Source organism: Muntiacus reevesi, chromosome 20 (assembly GCF_963930625.1).
Source record: "Muntiacus reevesi chromosome 20, mMunRee1.1, whole genome shotgun sequence".
NCBI classification, from domain to species: domain Eukaryota; kingdom Metazoa; phylum Chordata; class Mammalia; order Artiodactyla; family Cervidae; genus Muntiacus; species Muntiacus reevesi.
Window position 1 is genome coordinate 6,853,198 of NC_089268.1, and position 16,167 is coordinate 6,869,364.

The window sequence follows — 16,167 nt, forward strand, 5'->3', positions numbered from 1 at the left end:
CTCTCTTGCTCTCACCCTGGCCATTTCCCCTTCCTAGTGAACAAGATCAGGACACGGATATGACATAAAAAAAAGTGTCTTCCTATTCCAGGACTGCTTATTCCCATCACTTGCCCTGCCCCTCACTTTGGGACAGTTTTGGATCTAACTTCCAAAGCCATCAGATTGCTGCTTGGCTCCGCTTTGAACTGCTGCAGCCCTCTGAAGCTGGTGCTGGTGCAGTAGGTCATCTTGAGCCCACCTACACTCTGGGGCTGCCATCTTGTACCAGTGCGGAGCTACTTGGAAACCACTTTTCTGATGTAGGAAGAATCTTTGGCCTTCACTTGTGTTACATCATTAACCAAACTCCAAAGTGGGGCTCCCTTGCTCTCTCAGGATTTTACAGGGACTTTGGGTAAAAATAGGTCTCTTAGATTTCCACGAATCCCCTTGGTCCTTAAGGAATTAATCATGCGAACATTGGAGCAAGGCCAGAAGAAAGACTGAGTTACAGACTCAAAATCCCTGCTTCCTCGTACTCACTGGGACATTATTCTGAATCTGTACTCTAGGGGTTCACCTTTTCCTCATGATGAGTTCTCTCCCTCTAGGTCTTTCTATTCTCTTCCAAATATATGCTGGTGAATTAAGCTTACCCATGTTCTTCTAGCTATGCCTAGACTTGTCTGAATCCTAGAATGGTTAAGCTTGGATTCCAAGCTGGTGTCCCTTATCACCATTTTATTACTCTTTTTATTCCCCCAGGTCATTTTTATTTCCACTTTATATTCTTTTATATTTTTATTTTTTTCAGTTTTATATACATATATATTCTTTATATATAGTATATAATGCATATATTTACATGTATATTCTTTTTCATATTCTTTTCCATCATGGTTTATCACAGGGTATTGAATATACAGCAGGATCTTGTTGTTTCCTACCCACATTTTTTAATGAGAAGTCAAAAATAAGGATCAGCTTTGAGAAATAAAACCACTGTAATACACATCTACGTATATAATGGTTTTCCTAAATGAAAATGTTTTAGATAGGTTTCTTTACTGATATATTTGCAGTATCTAAATCACCCTGTATCTTTAATAATAAAAGTCAGCATTGTTAAAAAGATTTTATAAAAGATTCCTTATTTTTAATACTTGCAATAGAGTCTGGATTTCTTTAGCACTTCTAAGGAAAGCGACTGTTCAGCCTTATTCAAAAGGTTCAGTCAACATCATCAGTGGAGGTGTAATGTGTCTGAAGGAGAAGGCCAAATAATGCTTCCATGGTGTAGCTCAAGATCAAGACCCACTGAGCAAGTATTAACTTATGGAATCTTAATAGTCACCTCATTGCTGAAGTGGAAAGGAAACCAAGAGGAAACTTAATAATATCAAAAGTTATTTTAAAAGGAGTTCACGTTTGTTTGAAGGGGACTTTGCCTCACACACAATATCCCCCTTTGTAAAGACCAAGAAACCCATATTTGTCACACACACACACCTTTATAGTTTTCAAAGCATCAATCTTGAGAGCAATCTTCTTTCTCCAGAGATAAAAATCAAAATATTGAAAGTCTTTCAAATAATTACAAAAGGTACCCTCTTACAAACCCAAGAAATTTGGGGTTTTGGTTTCAGTGCTTATTTAATGAGAAAATGGTCAGTGTGTTGTAATGAATAGGAAACTGATTTTACTGTATTCCATTTGTGCTTCTTGTGGCAGCGTATTTCAATATTAGAAAGATCATCTATTAAAAATGATTTCTGCAGTTATCCATGTATACAAGTAAAAGATTTCATTCCTGTTAAATTAACACTTCATTAAAACATCAAACTCAAAGCTCAACAAATACTTTTTATGTTGTGTTCCAGGACAGGAAAAAAAAAAAAAAATCCAAAATTTAAAGAACAGATCGCTAGTTATTCTAGTCCATCACAGTCAAGTTTCTCAGTTCTGTTTTTCTTTTTTTCTTTTGCTGTGCTCTCTGTCACTGGAAACATCTTAAACCAATTTCAAGTGCTACACCTGAATAAACATGTTGTAAAAGTGTTTATGTATTGAGGTGGGTCAGTTCAAGGTATGGTATTTGGCTGGAACTTCTAATTTCTCTTTTTACAGCAAAAGGGCTGCCAGAAGGAGGAAGTCTGAGCTGAATTAATACATTTGTTACAGTGGAAGTAGAATGGAAACTACTCTGACCACAAATCAAACTGCCTCTTTCATTTATGCCAGTGATAGAGTTTTTCTAAGAAATATAGACTCTGGCGTGGAGCCACTGTAAGTTTGCATTTAAAAGAGAAACCCATAGGCTTATTTGTTTAAGGTTTACTGCTCTGATTATTCTGAAGTTCTTTCTCTGCTAGGATGGAGTGGAGTGGCATTTGGGAAGGGAGCGGCTATTTTCATGTTTGTAGGAATGTAACGAGTTTTCCCAATGAGCGATTGTTGAGGACACCAGTGAATGCTGTCCGCATTGATACACATGCATTTTTTCAACCAGTATCTCCACATTTGAAGGACTTCTGTGTCCCTCGCAACAGCTGCACCACCTCACTTAACACAGTCTCGTTTTCTGACGGTGGAAGGTCCCTGCACAATACAAGTATACACAAAAGTGTTTATGCTGCCAAAATAAATTGTGTTAAGAGCAAGAGTTTATTTGCTAAAATGCCATTGATGCCATTTCAGGGACTTGATTTCTTTCTTCCAAGGTGGGTTAGGTCTTATAATGCACTGAAGCTGCTGCATAGTCTTAACTGAATAAATATTTTAAGAAAACTTGCACATCCCTCAAGGGACAAGGCACGGCCAATCATGTGCGTATTTCTAACCACATGATATATTACTCTGAAAAGATTGGCAACTTTCGTATCTGGAGTAGAATTTGTTTTTTGCATGAGCTTTGAATAATTTTCAACTAAATGTACAGCTTAAAGTTAAACACTTCATTCTCTCTGGGTAATTTTCATTGAATTTTTTATCGGTCAATGGTTTTCTTTATATATATGCACATATAAACACACAAACACACATGTGCATGCACACACACACACACACACACACATATATATACACACATATATAATTTTCTGGGATATTTATTTTAAATGAAAAAATCATAACAAGAGTGAATTGTAAAATGTGTAACAAATGCCTAACTCCTAAGGCATTTGTGAAATCAAATCAAATAATGCATGGAAACCGCTAAGAAAAATGCCTACCATAGAGTCAGAAAGTATCATGGTAGATGCCGGTGGTTGCAGGTGTTGAAAGAGATGGGGAAGGGGGACGGGGACTAGCGTTTAATAGTGACACGGGTTTCAGTTTGGGAAGGTGAACAATTCGGGACATGGGTGATGGTTGGAGTTGCACAACAGTGTGAATGTACCTAGTGCCGCTGAACTGTGCAAGTAAGTATGGTTAAAATAGTATATTTTGTATTAATATTATGTGACTTTTATCATAATAAAAATATTTTAAAAAGAAAAGAATAATACCTAGTATACATAGAAAGTGCTCCAAATGCATTTGATACTGTTGTAGTGGAGTATTATTTTTGCTGCCCCAATGGGAGAAGCACTTTATCAACATCTATTTCTTGTCTGTAGGGCAGCTGATTTCTCATCCACTGTAGCACAGGCCCTGGGCGCACTCCCTTTCTGATAAACAACCACAACAGTGGACTCAGAAGGGTCTGGGACACAGACTACTTTAGACTAAGCTCATCTGGAATTTTTCTCCTTTCTGAGCATTTCCAGGCTTGATTTGCATCCTCTGAAATTCTTTCAGTAAACATCATTCAAGTGTGTCGAAGCGCAGAGAAAATTTTGAAATTTTCATGTTTGCTTCAAAATCCTTTACATGGAGAAAGACCTGTTACTTAGAGTAAAGCTCCATGCCCAGCGGGGGCCTCTGAAAGGATCTTTGAAGTGTTTTAAGTGGATCATAGCTTTGTAAAGTTTGCTGGGCCTAGGCCCAAAGTGAGGAGGGGTTTATCAACCTTGGAAAGTCTCCAAAGAAGCAGGGGAAAGTAGAAACCCCCAGCCAGCCATTCAGCTTTAATCACACGAAGGAAAATTACAAGGCATTTAGTGCAAAAGTGCCTGTAGCTAATATTTCTGAAATCACTGGTTAACACGGCCATTTCCAGGCTGATGGTGGTGAAGCCATTTAGAATGTTCCCAACTTTCAGGTCTGAGAAAAAGCCCATCAGTGAAGGCCTGGGGGTGTTGTGTGGCTAAAGAGTGATACGAAATGGAAAACCAAGAATGGATAACCATCTGTGACAGTACATTTTCCACATTTATGAGAGCCTTTGGTCAGCAGATTAAAGGTTCTGGTAGTGTCTTCAAACCTTTACCTCTTCCCACAGACCCTCTGAGCTCACCCCTCAGCTGGTGACCTCATCTCTTCTTGATAAACCCAGTGCCCCTTCCTCTGCTCCAGGTCACAGCATCAACGTGAAGTCGGCCGGCCTCGTGGGACGACATGGGCCTCAGTCAAAACAGCCATTCATGGTGGCCTTCTTCAAGGCGAGCGAGGTGCTTCTCCGGTCTGTGAGAGCAGCCAACAAGCGAAAAAATCAAAACCGCAATAAATCCAGCTCTCCTCAGGACTCCTCCAGAGTGTCCAGTGTTGGAGGTGAGATAAAACCAGAGCTGCAGCTCTGCACAGAGGGTCACGGGGTCGTATGTTGCAAATCAAGTAGCCACAGTAAATTTACCCTCTAGTGTACCCTCATTTGGTCTATTAAATCATCCGGCCGTGTTTCTCGCATCCCCCAAATGTTTCATCAGCGAATCATTCAGTAATTCATTTTAAAGTAAGTGGGACTTACCTCAATCTGCTGAAAGATGCAACTCAAATTCAAATCAAGCTGGCAATAATAAAATTATTATCAACAAAAGCTAGTCCAAATTGAACTCCACAACTTGTGGGCTGACCGTTCCCAGGAATCTCACATATGGATGGGTAACAAGTAAATTAAAAATAAAAGCATTACTTTGGTACTTAAAACAGTATGTGTGAATCATGAGCTTAATTTTTTCGGACAAAAGAAGCAGGGTAGATTGTATGGAAATTGAGATAATATTTATATTTCCATTAATTATTTAGAGGGATGTTATGTAGATAATTTGCTTTGAGTGTGTGTATACATATACATGCTCATATGAAATCAAATAAAATGTTGTAAATGCACAGTTGATCCCACTATGTTTGCAATTTAATCTATTAATTGATAGAGAGATAAAAAATACGCTTGATCTGAACTCATCTAACTGAGAGAATCTGAAGCAATTTATTCCTATACTTTGTACCAATAAGTACCTTGTTTAGTTCTAGTTGCAAACAAATTTTTATAAGCTGTTCTTAGATGAAAATGATGGCTATTTTATTCCTAGGAATTGTCTTATCTATGAAAAATAATCCTATTTGAAGGAGAAAGCTTGCCCTAGAATAGCCCTAGTTAGGACAAAGTGTTTGTTCATTGTAAAATGTGTATTCTTCTCTGTTGGTGACCACCATATGCAGTGTACTTGTGAGGCACCATGAATAAACTGGTGAACAAAACAGATATGACCTCTGCATCGGTATTTCAGCAAATGCGAATGATTTGCTCTTCCAAAAAGACACATCCACACAGTGTTTGCCATTAATGATTATAAATGAAACAAAAATATATAGAATTTTTTCTTTTATCCTGGTACTCTTAGCAAAATTCACTGGAACCCTCCTAGAGTGAAGGCACAGGAGAAGTGTGTTAGAAAGAAGTCTATTTTGTGTATCTAACAACAGAAGCAGAGGGAAGAGTTCTGTGAAATTGCATTATCGTAAATTACATTCTACACAGAAATCCATGCTTTAAAATAATTTTCCATCAAATAAGCTTCACTGTCTTTTTCACTTGAAAGTAAATGTGATATTAGTGCCTTATTACAAGGCTATTTTATAAAGATATTCACAAGATATTTAGTTTGGCAAAATTTTTCATTGCTTAATATGAAAGATGGAGAAAAATAACTTTCTAAGAACTTTTCTTCCTTGTAAATACTAGCCTGTCAAAGTTGTATATTTTTCTTTTCATATAGAATGGTTCTGAAATGGGTTGAAATGTTTTTAATTTAATGTAGCAGATTGCATTAAGAAAAAGATTTGTTAAATCTTGAATAGAATAGTAAATAATTTTTGAGAAAATGTCAAAGGGAAAAGTCACCTGTGTATTATTAGAACTGGTAATGACTCTGGCAGAGGTGTTCCAGCAACTGAAATCATCTTTCTCCCTATTGGTGAACTCTATTTATCTTCCCTTCCTGACCACAAGTAACAAATGTGCTTCTATAACTAGATATGAATAAAATACATGAAGCAGAAATCACATAACTTTTCACCAGTTTCCTAACACCATTTAGAGTACAAAATTATTCTAATACAGACCAATATTTTCTTTTTAAAAAGTGTGTCATTGGCACCCATTTCTGTGAAATATGTAGTAGGTGGTTTTGGAACATGTTCATATTTTGATAATAAGAAGAAAGAAAGTAGTTGGTTTGTGTGTATGAGACTTAACCTTTCAATAGGTAGTAATCAAACAGGCAGGAAAAAGTCTCATAGGATTTGGCCCAAAAGACAGGGATTTAATATAAACATAAAATCTGATACTTAGGAGACTTGAAATGCTAGTGAAATTTCAAAATTATCCAAATATAAATAGCAAATGCTGTAATACTACTAGGCTTTTACATTAAAACACTGTGTGAAGACGCCATAACTAAGGTCAGTAGGGAGAAGGGAGAGTTGTATTAGAAGTCTGCTTGGTTGCATTTTTTTTTTTTTTTTTTTTGCAAAGCATATTCTCAAATGTTAAAAATCTCCAACAGTGCAGAACCCAGATCATTCTTGCTGTCTTTAACTCATCCCTTTCTTCTTTCAGAGTCCTGTCTTCTGACTTCTCAGTGCCCTTTTATTCTGTGCTCCTGTGGGAGAACCTAGCAAAATACAGCAACTTCACAAACACACATTCAGGAATTTAGCATGGTCACTGTATGGGAGAACTCGCTTCCTTTTTCAGCTGTGTATATATAGAACCACTGCCCCTGGATTTTCAGCAGAAACCCTCTGTCTTTGCTACGCTTTAGGTTTTTAGCAAGAACTTTGAGCAGACACTTTGTGAGAGATGTTACTTATTTCACAATGAGCAGGCACCACTGATTTGCCTTTGAACTTGGGTTTAGGGGAAAGGAAATGTAGGCAATAGCTAAATATTAAGGTAACCACCCTTTGGGTTGGAGAGGCACTACGTTGATAAGATTTTAAAGAACCTACCAGGAGCAAGATGCTATTTTAAGGACTACATCAATATGCAAAAACAACAGAGCATTCAAAATTTAAAGTATTTACAAGGCAGAGAGCTAGTTCTCATTTACTGCAGAACTGCTTGAAAAGGTGCTTATTTGCAAGCTTGGTATTACGACCATGGGTGCCCTGCCTGCAACTCTCAACTCTGACAGGTGCTATATCTTGCCTAATGGATACAATGTAAAGTCATCCCTCTTGGACGACCATTTTAATCAAAACCAGAAAGAACAATCTGTTGGAATTATTTGTTTAGAGTGCATTGTTATATAATTAATACATAATTTTATTTTTTAAAAATAATCATAAATAAAGCTAAAATTCTCCTTTAATCATTTCTTTTAAGATAAATTATGCTGATACACTGTTATTAACAGAATGCAAGTACTTCCAAGGTTTTTCCTCCTGTATATGCATCACTTTTGGAGGATATAATTTTATTATGTGTTATATAGAGATATATTCTTTTTCAGATTCTTTTCTCTTAGAGGTCATTATAAGATACTGGATACCACTCTCTGTGTGGTACAGTAGGTCCTTGTTTTTTATCCACCTTATATACAGTAGTGTATACCTGCTGATGGCAAACTCCTAATTTCCTTCTCCTCTTCCAACCCCCTTCGGTAACTTTAATTTTGTTTTCTATATCTAAGTCTGTCTTTGTTTTGTACATAAGTTAATTTGTATCTGTTTTTTTTTGATTCCACATATAAGTGTATCACATAATATTTCTCTTTCTCTGTCTTACTTATTTCACTTAGTATGATAATCTGCAGGTCCATTCATGTTGCTGCAAATGGCATTATTTCATTCTATTTTATGGCTGAGTAATATTCCATTGTATCAATACATGTTCACTACATCTTTTTTATCCATTCGTCTCTTGTTGGACATTTAAATTGTTTTCATGTCTCGACTTTGTAAACAGCGCTGCTATGAACACTGGGGTGCATGTGCCTTTTCAAATTGTAGTTTTCTCCAGATATATGCTCAGAAGTGGGATTGCTGGATCATATGGTAGTTCTATTTTTAGTTTTTTAAGAAACTTCCAGACTGTTCTCCATAGTTGGCACCAATTTACATTCTCCCCAACAGTCCAGGAGGGTTCCTATTTTTATGAACCTTTTTAAGAGCAGTTTTAAGTCCACAAGATTGAAAGATTGAAGGTACATAGATTTCCCATGTACTCCCTACCTCACAAATTCATAGCCTCCTCCACTATCAACATCACTCACCATGGTGGTGCATGTCTTACCGAAGATGAACCTACATCGACACATCACAATCAACTACAGTCTATGGTTTACCTAATGTTCACTCTTGGTATCATATAATTGGTCTTGTGGATTTTTTAAACAACATATTTCAGTCATCTTTCAAATTAGTGACTTCATTTTTTTTATACTGCTACAATATATTCAATACTGCTTTTGTCAGAATTTATTTAGTCATATCGCTCTTAAAAAGACATTTTGGCTGTTTATAAATTGGGGCTTTCAAAATCAATGCTGCAGTAAAAATCCTGCAAGGTTGCACCAGTGAGAATGGTTTTAATCCACATGGTTTTTATACTAATTAACACCAAAAGCTGTTATCTGTGCTCTGAATATGCAAAATTATGAAAAATCCCTTCTCAAATGGTAGTTATTTTGCTACGTAGATTCATCTTTTTATTTATCTATTCATGTGTGTGTGTGTGTGTGTGTGTGTGTGTGTGTGTGTGTGTGTGCGTATGCGAGCTGTGTCTGACTTTGCAACACTATGAAATTATAGCCCGCCAGGCTCCTCTGTCCATGGGATTTCCCAGGCAAGAACATTGGAGTGGGTTGCCATTTCCTTCTCTGGGGGATCTTCCTGACCCAGGGATAGAACCCGTATCTCCTGCTTGATGGGCAGATTCTTTATCACTGAGCCACCTGGAAAGCCCATTCATCTGTACCTTTATCTTTTCTTCTGTCATGTAACTCTGGGTCCACCTCTTAGTAGCTGTGTAATCTTGGACAGGGCATGTAACATCTCTCTATTTATTCATCTGGAAAGTGGGAACGTTAATACTATCTGCCTCATAGAGTAAAATTACATGAGTTGCAAGGATTAAACGAGTTAATGGGTATAAAGAATGGAGAACACTGTGTATACTCATTCAGGGTTAAACATTATCATTATTACCAAATTAGGGTTCGATTTCTCCAAACTCGTGCGTAAAGAGTTCAGACTTTTGCATCAGTACCCATTCCCCTGATCACTTATTGTCAAGTTTCTGTCTAGAGAGAATTCTAGAGAAGATATGTCTGGGTGTGGTTTATTGTAAAATATTTATTCATTGTTAAATAAGCACCACAGCGTGACACAGCATTAACTATCTGATCATGCAAGATGGGTAGCATCCGAATCTTGCTTCTGAAAAGGCATTGTGTTAGACAGTGGCGAAGACGTGCTTGCTAGTAATTATCAGGAGATCAGTTCTACTAGAGTAGGTACAAGGAAGTGTGGGAGCAGTAAGGATAGAGCACGACTCCAATGAAGAAAACCAGACATGTTTCAGAAATGGAGGTGAAGCCATGTCAGACCTTATATGCAGTTACAGACCCACACAGCAGTGTCTGATGGCCGCGTTGTACTAGTATTCTTGTATGAGAGCAGTCTGATATCAGCTAGAAAATCATGCAGGGACCAAGTCATAATGGTCAGTAACTGTGGTGTTTCCATGCAGGCATCTGGAAAAAGGAGTGTCACCGTCAGATGTGCATTTTAAAAAGTTCAATTTGGCATCAGAAAGAAGGATGGGATGCCAAGGGGAGAAACTGGATGCCAAAATATAATTAGGAATCTAGTCTAACACTCCAAGCAGTGAAGATTATAGATTGGAGACAGGGAAGTGGGAACCAAAATATGTGGAATGGAGTCAGCAGGACTCCAGAGATGGGCATGGAAGTGGAATATATAGGATGCAGCTTTTAGCCCCAATGGTTAGATGAAGCATAAGACTCGAAGCTGCTATAGAAACTGGAGTAAGAGAGAAATATTAAGGATGGATCCTCCACTGGGAACATCAGTACTTTGAGTAAAGGCAAAAGAGAATAAGCAATTCCATCAACAAGGCAAAAGACTTAGAGAGCAAAAAGACTTTGCTCTCTTAAGAGGAGTTAGGGATGAAGGGTTATCCTAGGACCAAGTTCCCAAAAAGGATGTTGGGGGAGTGTGAGGTAACCAAGGGTGCAAAGGACTTCTGATAGGTTAACTAGGCTAGAGGTTGGTCACTTAAAAGGGAGTGTAGGTGGATTTAATGTAGGGTAGGAGTGAGAACGAAAGAAAATCAAGAACTGTATTTATTAAATTTTCTGGCTTGAGCCACTAGATCCTGTTAAACAAGTAGAATGAATGGAAAGAGTGTGAGATCAGAAGCCAAGATAGTGAGTCGGAGGCATCTGAGAAACTTTCATGCACAGACATCTTGCAGGCATTTGGAGACAGGTTTGTGGATGGGTTTTTATGTCAACAAGCTCTAAGGTGAGTGCGTCCTCTGCATCATCCACAGAGACACATTGCTGAGCAGAGTCAAGCAAACACACCAGACAGTTATTATGCTGTGGTGTCTGTTCAGTGTCACACATTCGTACACAAATCCCTACACAAATAAATAACTGTAATTCCTACTGGGTTATACGCCCGTTCGGTGAGGAGTTCATTGGATGTGGGACTTGGGGATTAAACTAGTGTAGCAGTAGCATTTGAAATCCCTCATCTTTGGGAGTGGTGTTATTTGTTTTGGATTTATCATGATTTTCTCTACCCCAAAGGCCATGTCAAAATTTACATTATTGAATAGTCTACAGTAGCACTGCACCTGCTATTTTATAGCCACTTCATACCTTCGTTCATCTGACATTTTCATTTTCTATTAATTAATGAACATCCTGCAGTGTGGAGGCTGATGTCTGTGACCTCCCTCAGAGTGTTAAGTCACCTCCTTTGTTTTGAGACACAGCGTCTCGTTATATTTGGCTTGTTTAAGCCGTTGATTGTTTAAATTTTGAATTCTATTTTGGACTTTTTTTCCTTCTCTTTTACAGATTTAACTATATTTTATTCCTCAAAGACACTAACACTGGCGCTTAAAGGGAAAAGAATCCTGTACCACTTTGTGGAGATTTTTGATTTTCCTTTGTGCTCTTCACAGTTTACCTAGCGTGTCTTCATTTATCTGGTAGTTTCTTTGGGGACTAGTGGACAAACCATTGAGGCCCTATGTAGATCTCAGAAGTTTTGTTAACCACGCATTTCACTTTTTTCTAACACAAAATGAATTTTAACAAATCAAAATAAGACAAAGATTAAATTTGTATTATTGAAATGAGAAGGGGGAACTGGAAGAAGGCAGTCAAATAGTTATCATGTAAATACTAAGGATGTAATATGCAACATGATACATATACTTAACACTGTTGTATGTTATATATGAATGTTGTTAGAAGAGTAAATCCTAAGAGTTCTCATCAGAAAAAAAAGAACATCTTTTATTTCTTTAATTTTGTGTATATCTGACATCATTGTCCAGTAGCTAAGTCGTGTCCGATTCTTTGTGATGCCATGAACTGCACCACACCAGTCTTCCCTGTCCTTCACTGTCTCCTGGAATTTGCTCAAACTCATGTGCATTGATTCGGTGATGCCTTCCAACAATCTCATCCTCTGTTGTCTCCTTCTCCTCACACCTTCAATATTTCCCAGCATCAGAGTCTTTTCCAATGAGTTAGGTCTTCGCATCAGGTGGCCAAAGTATTGGACTTGATCTCCAGCATCAGCCCTTTCAGTGAATATTTAGGGTTGATTTCCTTTAGGACTGACTGGTTGGATCGCCTTGCTCTCCAAGGGACTCTCAAGAGTCTTCTCCAGCACAGTTTGAAAGCATCGATTTTTTGATGCTCAGCCTTCTTTGTGGTCCAATTCTCACATCCATACATGACTACTAAAAACTACAACTTTGACTATATGAACTTTTGTTGGCAAAGTAATGTCTCTGATTATTAATATGCTGTCTAGGTTTGTCATAGCCTTTCTTCCAAGGAACAAGTGTCTTTTAATTCTGTGGCTGCAGTCACTGTCTGCAGTGATTTTGGAGCCTAAGAAAATAAAATCTGTCACTGTTTCCACTTTTTCCCCATTTATTTGCCATGAAGTGATGGGACCAGATACCATGATCTTGGTTTTCTGAATGTTGAGCTTTAAGCCAACTTTTTCATTCTCCTCTTTCACTTTCATTAAGCGACTCTTTAGTTCCTCTTCACTTTCTGCCATAAGGGTGGTGTCATCTGCGTGTCTGAGGTTATTGATATTTCTCCTGGCAGTCTTGATTCCAGCTTGTGCTTCATATAGCCCAGTGTTTCTCATGATGTACTCTGCATATAAGTTAAAAAAGCAGGGTGACAATATACAGCCTTGACGTACTCCTTTTCCTATTTGGAACCAGTCTGTTGTTTCATGTCTGTTCTAACTGTTGCTTCCTTACCTGCATACAGGTTTCTCAAGAGGCAGGTCAGGTGGTCTACTTTCTGATCCTTTTAAGAATTTTCCACAGTTTGTTGTGATCCACATAGTCGAAGGCTTTAGCGTAGTCAGTGATGCTAATTTTTTTTTTAATTACATTGCTTTTCTATGATCCAGGGGGTATTTTTTGGCAGTTTGGTCTCTGGTTCCTCTGCCTTTTCTAAATCCAGCTTGTTCAGCTGAAAGACCTTGATCATGGATGTTCACTAAACTTACTGTGGTGATCATTTCATGATGGATGTAAAATCAAACCATTACGCAGTATATCTTAAAATTGTACAGTGCTATATGTCAATTACTTCTCAATAAAACTGGAAGAATAAACAATCAAATAGCTTGTAAAATATAAATGTGGATATTTTTTCCAGAAATTGATCATAAACAAATTGGCAAAAAGTATTTAACAATAGTCAATGTTTTGGTTTCCCAAAATTATTGCCAATATTATTACTGGTTTCCCAATATTATTGCCATTAACAGGCAAAACAGAAATCCTGTGTCTGTGATACCTGCCTTGTGGTTGAGGAATGCTTTTCTAGTGTTGGCAGTGACTTCAGAATGTGTAGTGGTTTCTGGTGATACTCGTGAATTCTAGGCAGATTTGTCAAGAGCAGCATCATGTCCAACTCATTTTCATATATGAAGGGTTGCTGATCAATGTTTTTTTAAAATATGAATCTAATTTCTTTGCCTTTCCTCTCAGAGGTTTTTCTGCCAACCATTTAGTAAAGCTAACTACAGACTTTGCTGGTTTGGGTACAACATTTACTCAGTATCCATTAATTTTTATTTCTGACCAACTAAGCATATGGTCCTAACGCTCTATGAAATCAGACTCTTGGAACCAGATTCTGTTATAAATTTCATTGCTCGTTACCTTTATGTGATGTTGCAATATATACATCACTTAGCCTGCATGAAAAGCTGCATAGATGGAACAGATCTATTTTGACTTTTAAGTTTTACTTTCTTTTTTTATAAACATGGAATTCAAATGGTCATAGACATAGTTATGGTTTTTCACATATACTTGAATGTGTTATTGGATATAAGGTCTTTATTCACATTCAATGTTTTTTATTAAGGCAGGGATGGATGAATAAATATTCTCATGATTGCCTGATGCAGGGTTTGGCAAAATAAGCCATTGCCTGTTTTTGTACAACCCAATTGCTAACAATGGTTTTTACATTTTTAGATGTGTGAAAAAGAATTAAAATAGAATATTATTTTGTTTCATGCAGAAATCATGTGAAATTCAAATTTTAAGATCCACAAGCAAAGTTTGTTTGAAATACAGTCACATCCATCCATTTATCAATGCATACTAAATCCTGCTTTCATGCTACTGGGGCAAAGCTGAATCACTGTGAAGGAAACCCCGTAGCCTGAAATATATTTTCTGTCCTTTTTGAGAAAAAATAAATTGCTCTCCCTTGCTCTTATGCATAGTTGACACTTTTAAAAATTTTTTTAAATATCAAAAAGTTTATGCAGTCAAACTAATACCAGACTTGAGTTATTCCTCTTCCCTAAAAATGATACAGTGTTCAGACTTATCCATTTCATGGTATTGTACTTATTGTTACTTTATGCTGCTTCATTGCTTGGACACAGTTAACTTTTTTTGCTATTTCGATTAAAAGTTTACCCAAAGAAGAGTGCTAAATCTCAAATCAGTTCTCTTTCCTCCATTTTCTGTCATAATCTACATATTTATTTTTTCAGATCTTTAAGCTTGTTGTTAATGAAACAGCGAGCATCTTAAGGACAGAACTCGCATTCGTTCTCTTGTGCTCAGTGTTGGCATATAGGCGCTTACTAAGTGTAGTTACCGTGTGAGCGATTGCATGCAAGCATGAATAAAGTGTCAGAGTGTCCTTGCTTGAGTTTTCTATATTTTCTTTGACCGATGTGTGTTTATGATAGGAATGTTTTTAAATTTATTTTTAATTGAAGGGTAATTGCTTTACAATCTTGTATTGGTTTCTGCATACATCAACATGAATCAGCCAGAGGTATACATATGTCCACTCCCTCGTGAACCTTGTTCCCGCCCCGCTCCATCCCACTCCCCTAGGATGTCACACAGCACCGGTTTGAACTCCCCAAGTCACAGCAAATTCCTACTGGCTCTCTGTTTTACATATGTTTTAATGAAGGTCATCACACACAGGAGTAACACTGGTCTAGAAGTAAAAGGATTTCTGCACTCAGATTTAATCATTACCTTCTTTTCTAGACTCGCGTTAATTAAATAATTAGCTGATGTCACTATGAGAGGCAGATGACAGGATCTGTTAAGACAGGTCTTTTAGATCTTTGACGTGACTTCATTTTCATCAGCGGTTGAGGATAACGAAGTTGGCAGGTGACACCGTAAGACAGGCTGCTCTTTACAGCAAACGTCTATGTTGGTTTGCCAGAGACACTGTCAGAGTGAAAGTGTTTATTCCTAGAAGAAAACATTAGCTGTCTTCCTTAAAAATAAATTATTTTGCGGTTCCCATCACCCTAAATTTTTTCCTCTTTCACTTTTTTGTGTTGGAAATAATTACAATGGGTTCCATTATAAAGCATGAATAGACATTTTCTGTAATGCTCTGGTTTTCTTTTGTATTTTACTTTATTCCAGATGCAAGTGGAATTCTTAATTTTTTTCAACAATTATCAAAGGTTATGAATTTTCCAGATTGTATTCCAAAATAAGTTACAGAAAGCATGTATTTCCTTTGCTTCAAGCCATTTCTGGAACATTCTGAGGCATCCATTCTTCACTTCCTAATTATTTATTTAGTATCTACTGTGTGCCAGGCTCTGTTTCTGACATTTGGAGTATCAGAGAACCAAATGGGACCAGGCAGATATTTACTCCTAGAGAGCTGACACTCTAGAAGGAGGAAACAGACAAGAAACAGTGTACATGGTGAACGAGTAAGTGGTGTAACATATTAAGGGGTAGTAAGCAAAATGGAAAAAAAAAAATCAGAGCAGAAGGGGAGAGAAATACGAGAGTAGGGGTTAGGATATGACACAGGGGAGTCATTGAAGGCTCTGTTGACAAGATGATGCTTAAGAGTTGATGAGCATTAGCTAAGCAGATATTCAGGGGAAGAGCATTGCAGGGAAGGGCGGGGTTGTTGAGAGAAAAGGAGCTAAGGTGAGAGAAAGCAGACCTGTGTGCAAAACAGCATGGAGGCTGTTTGGAGTACAGTGAAGGAGAGCAAATGGGCCAGAGGGTGACGGGACTGGATCGCGTAGAGCCGTGTGAGCGTT

At 37.5% G+C, this 16,167-nt stretch overlaps 1 protein-coding gene across 1 annotated transcript in view; it reads left to right on the plus strand.

Annotated features, from left to right (window-relative positions):
• Positions 1-16,167, plus strand: part of BMP5 (bone morphogenetic protein 5) — a 133,472-nt gene that overhangs the window by 108,332 nt on the left and 8,973 nt on the right. The window contains exon 4 of the mRNA XM_065912359.1: positions 4,438-4,632. Within this exon, the coding sequence (XP_065768431.1) occupies positions 4,438-4,632 (195 nt within the window). The remainder of the gene's footprint in view (positions 1-4,437; positions 4,633-16,167) is intronic.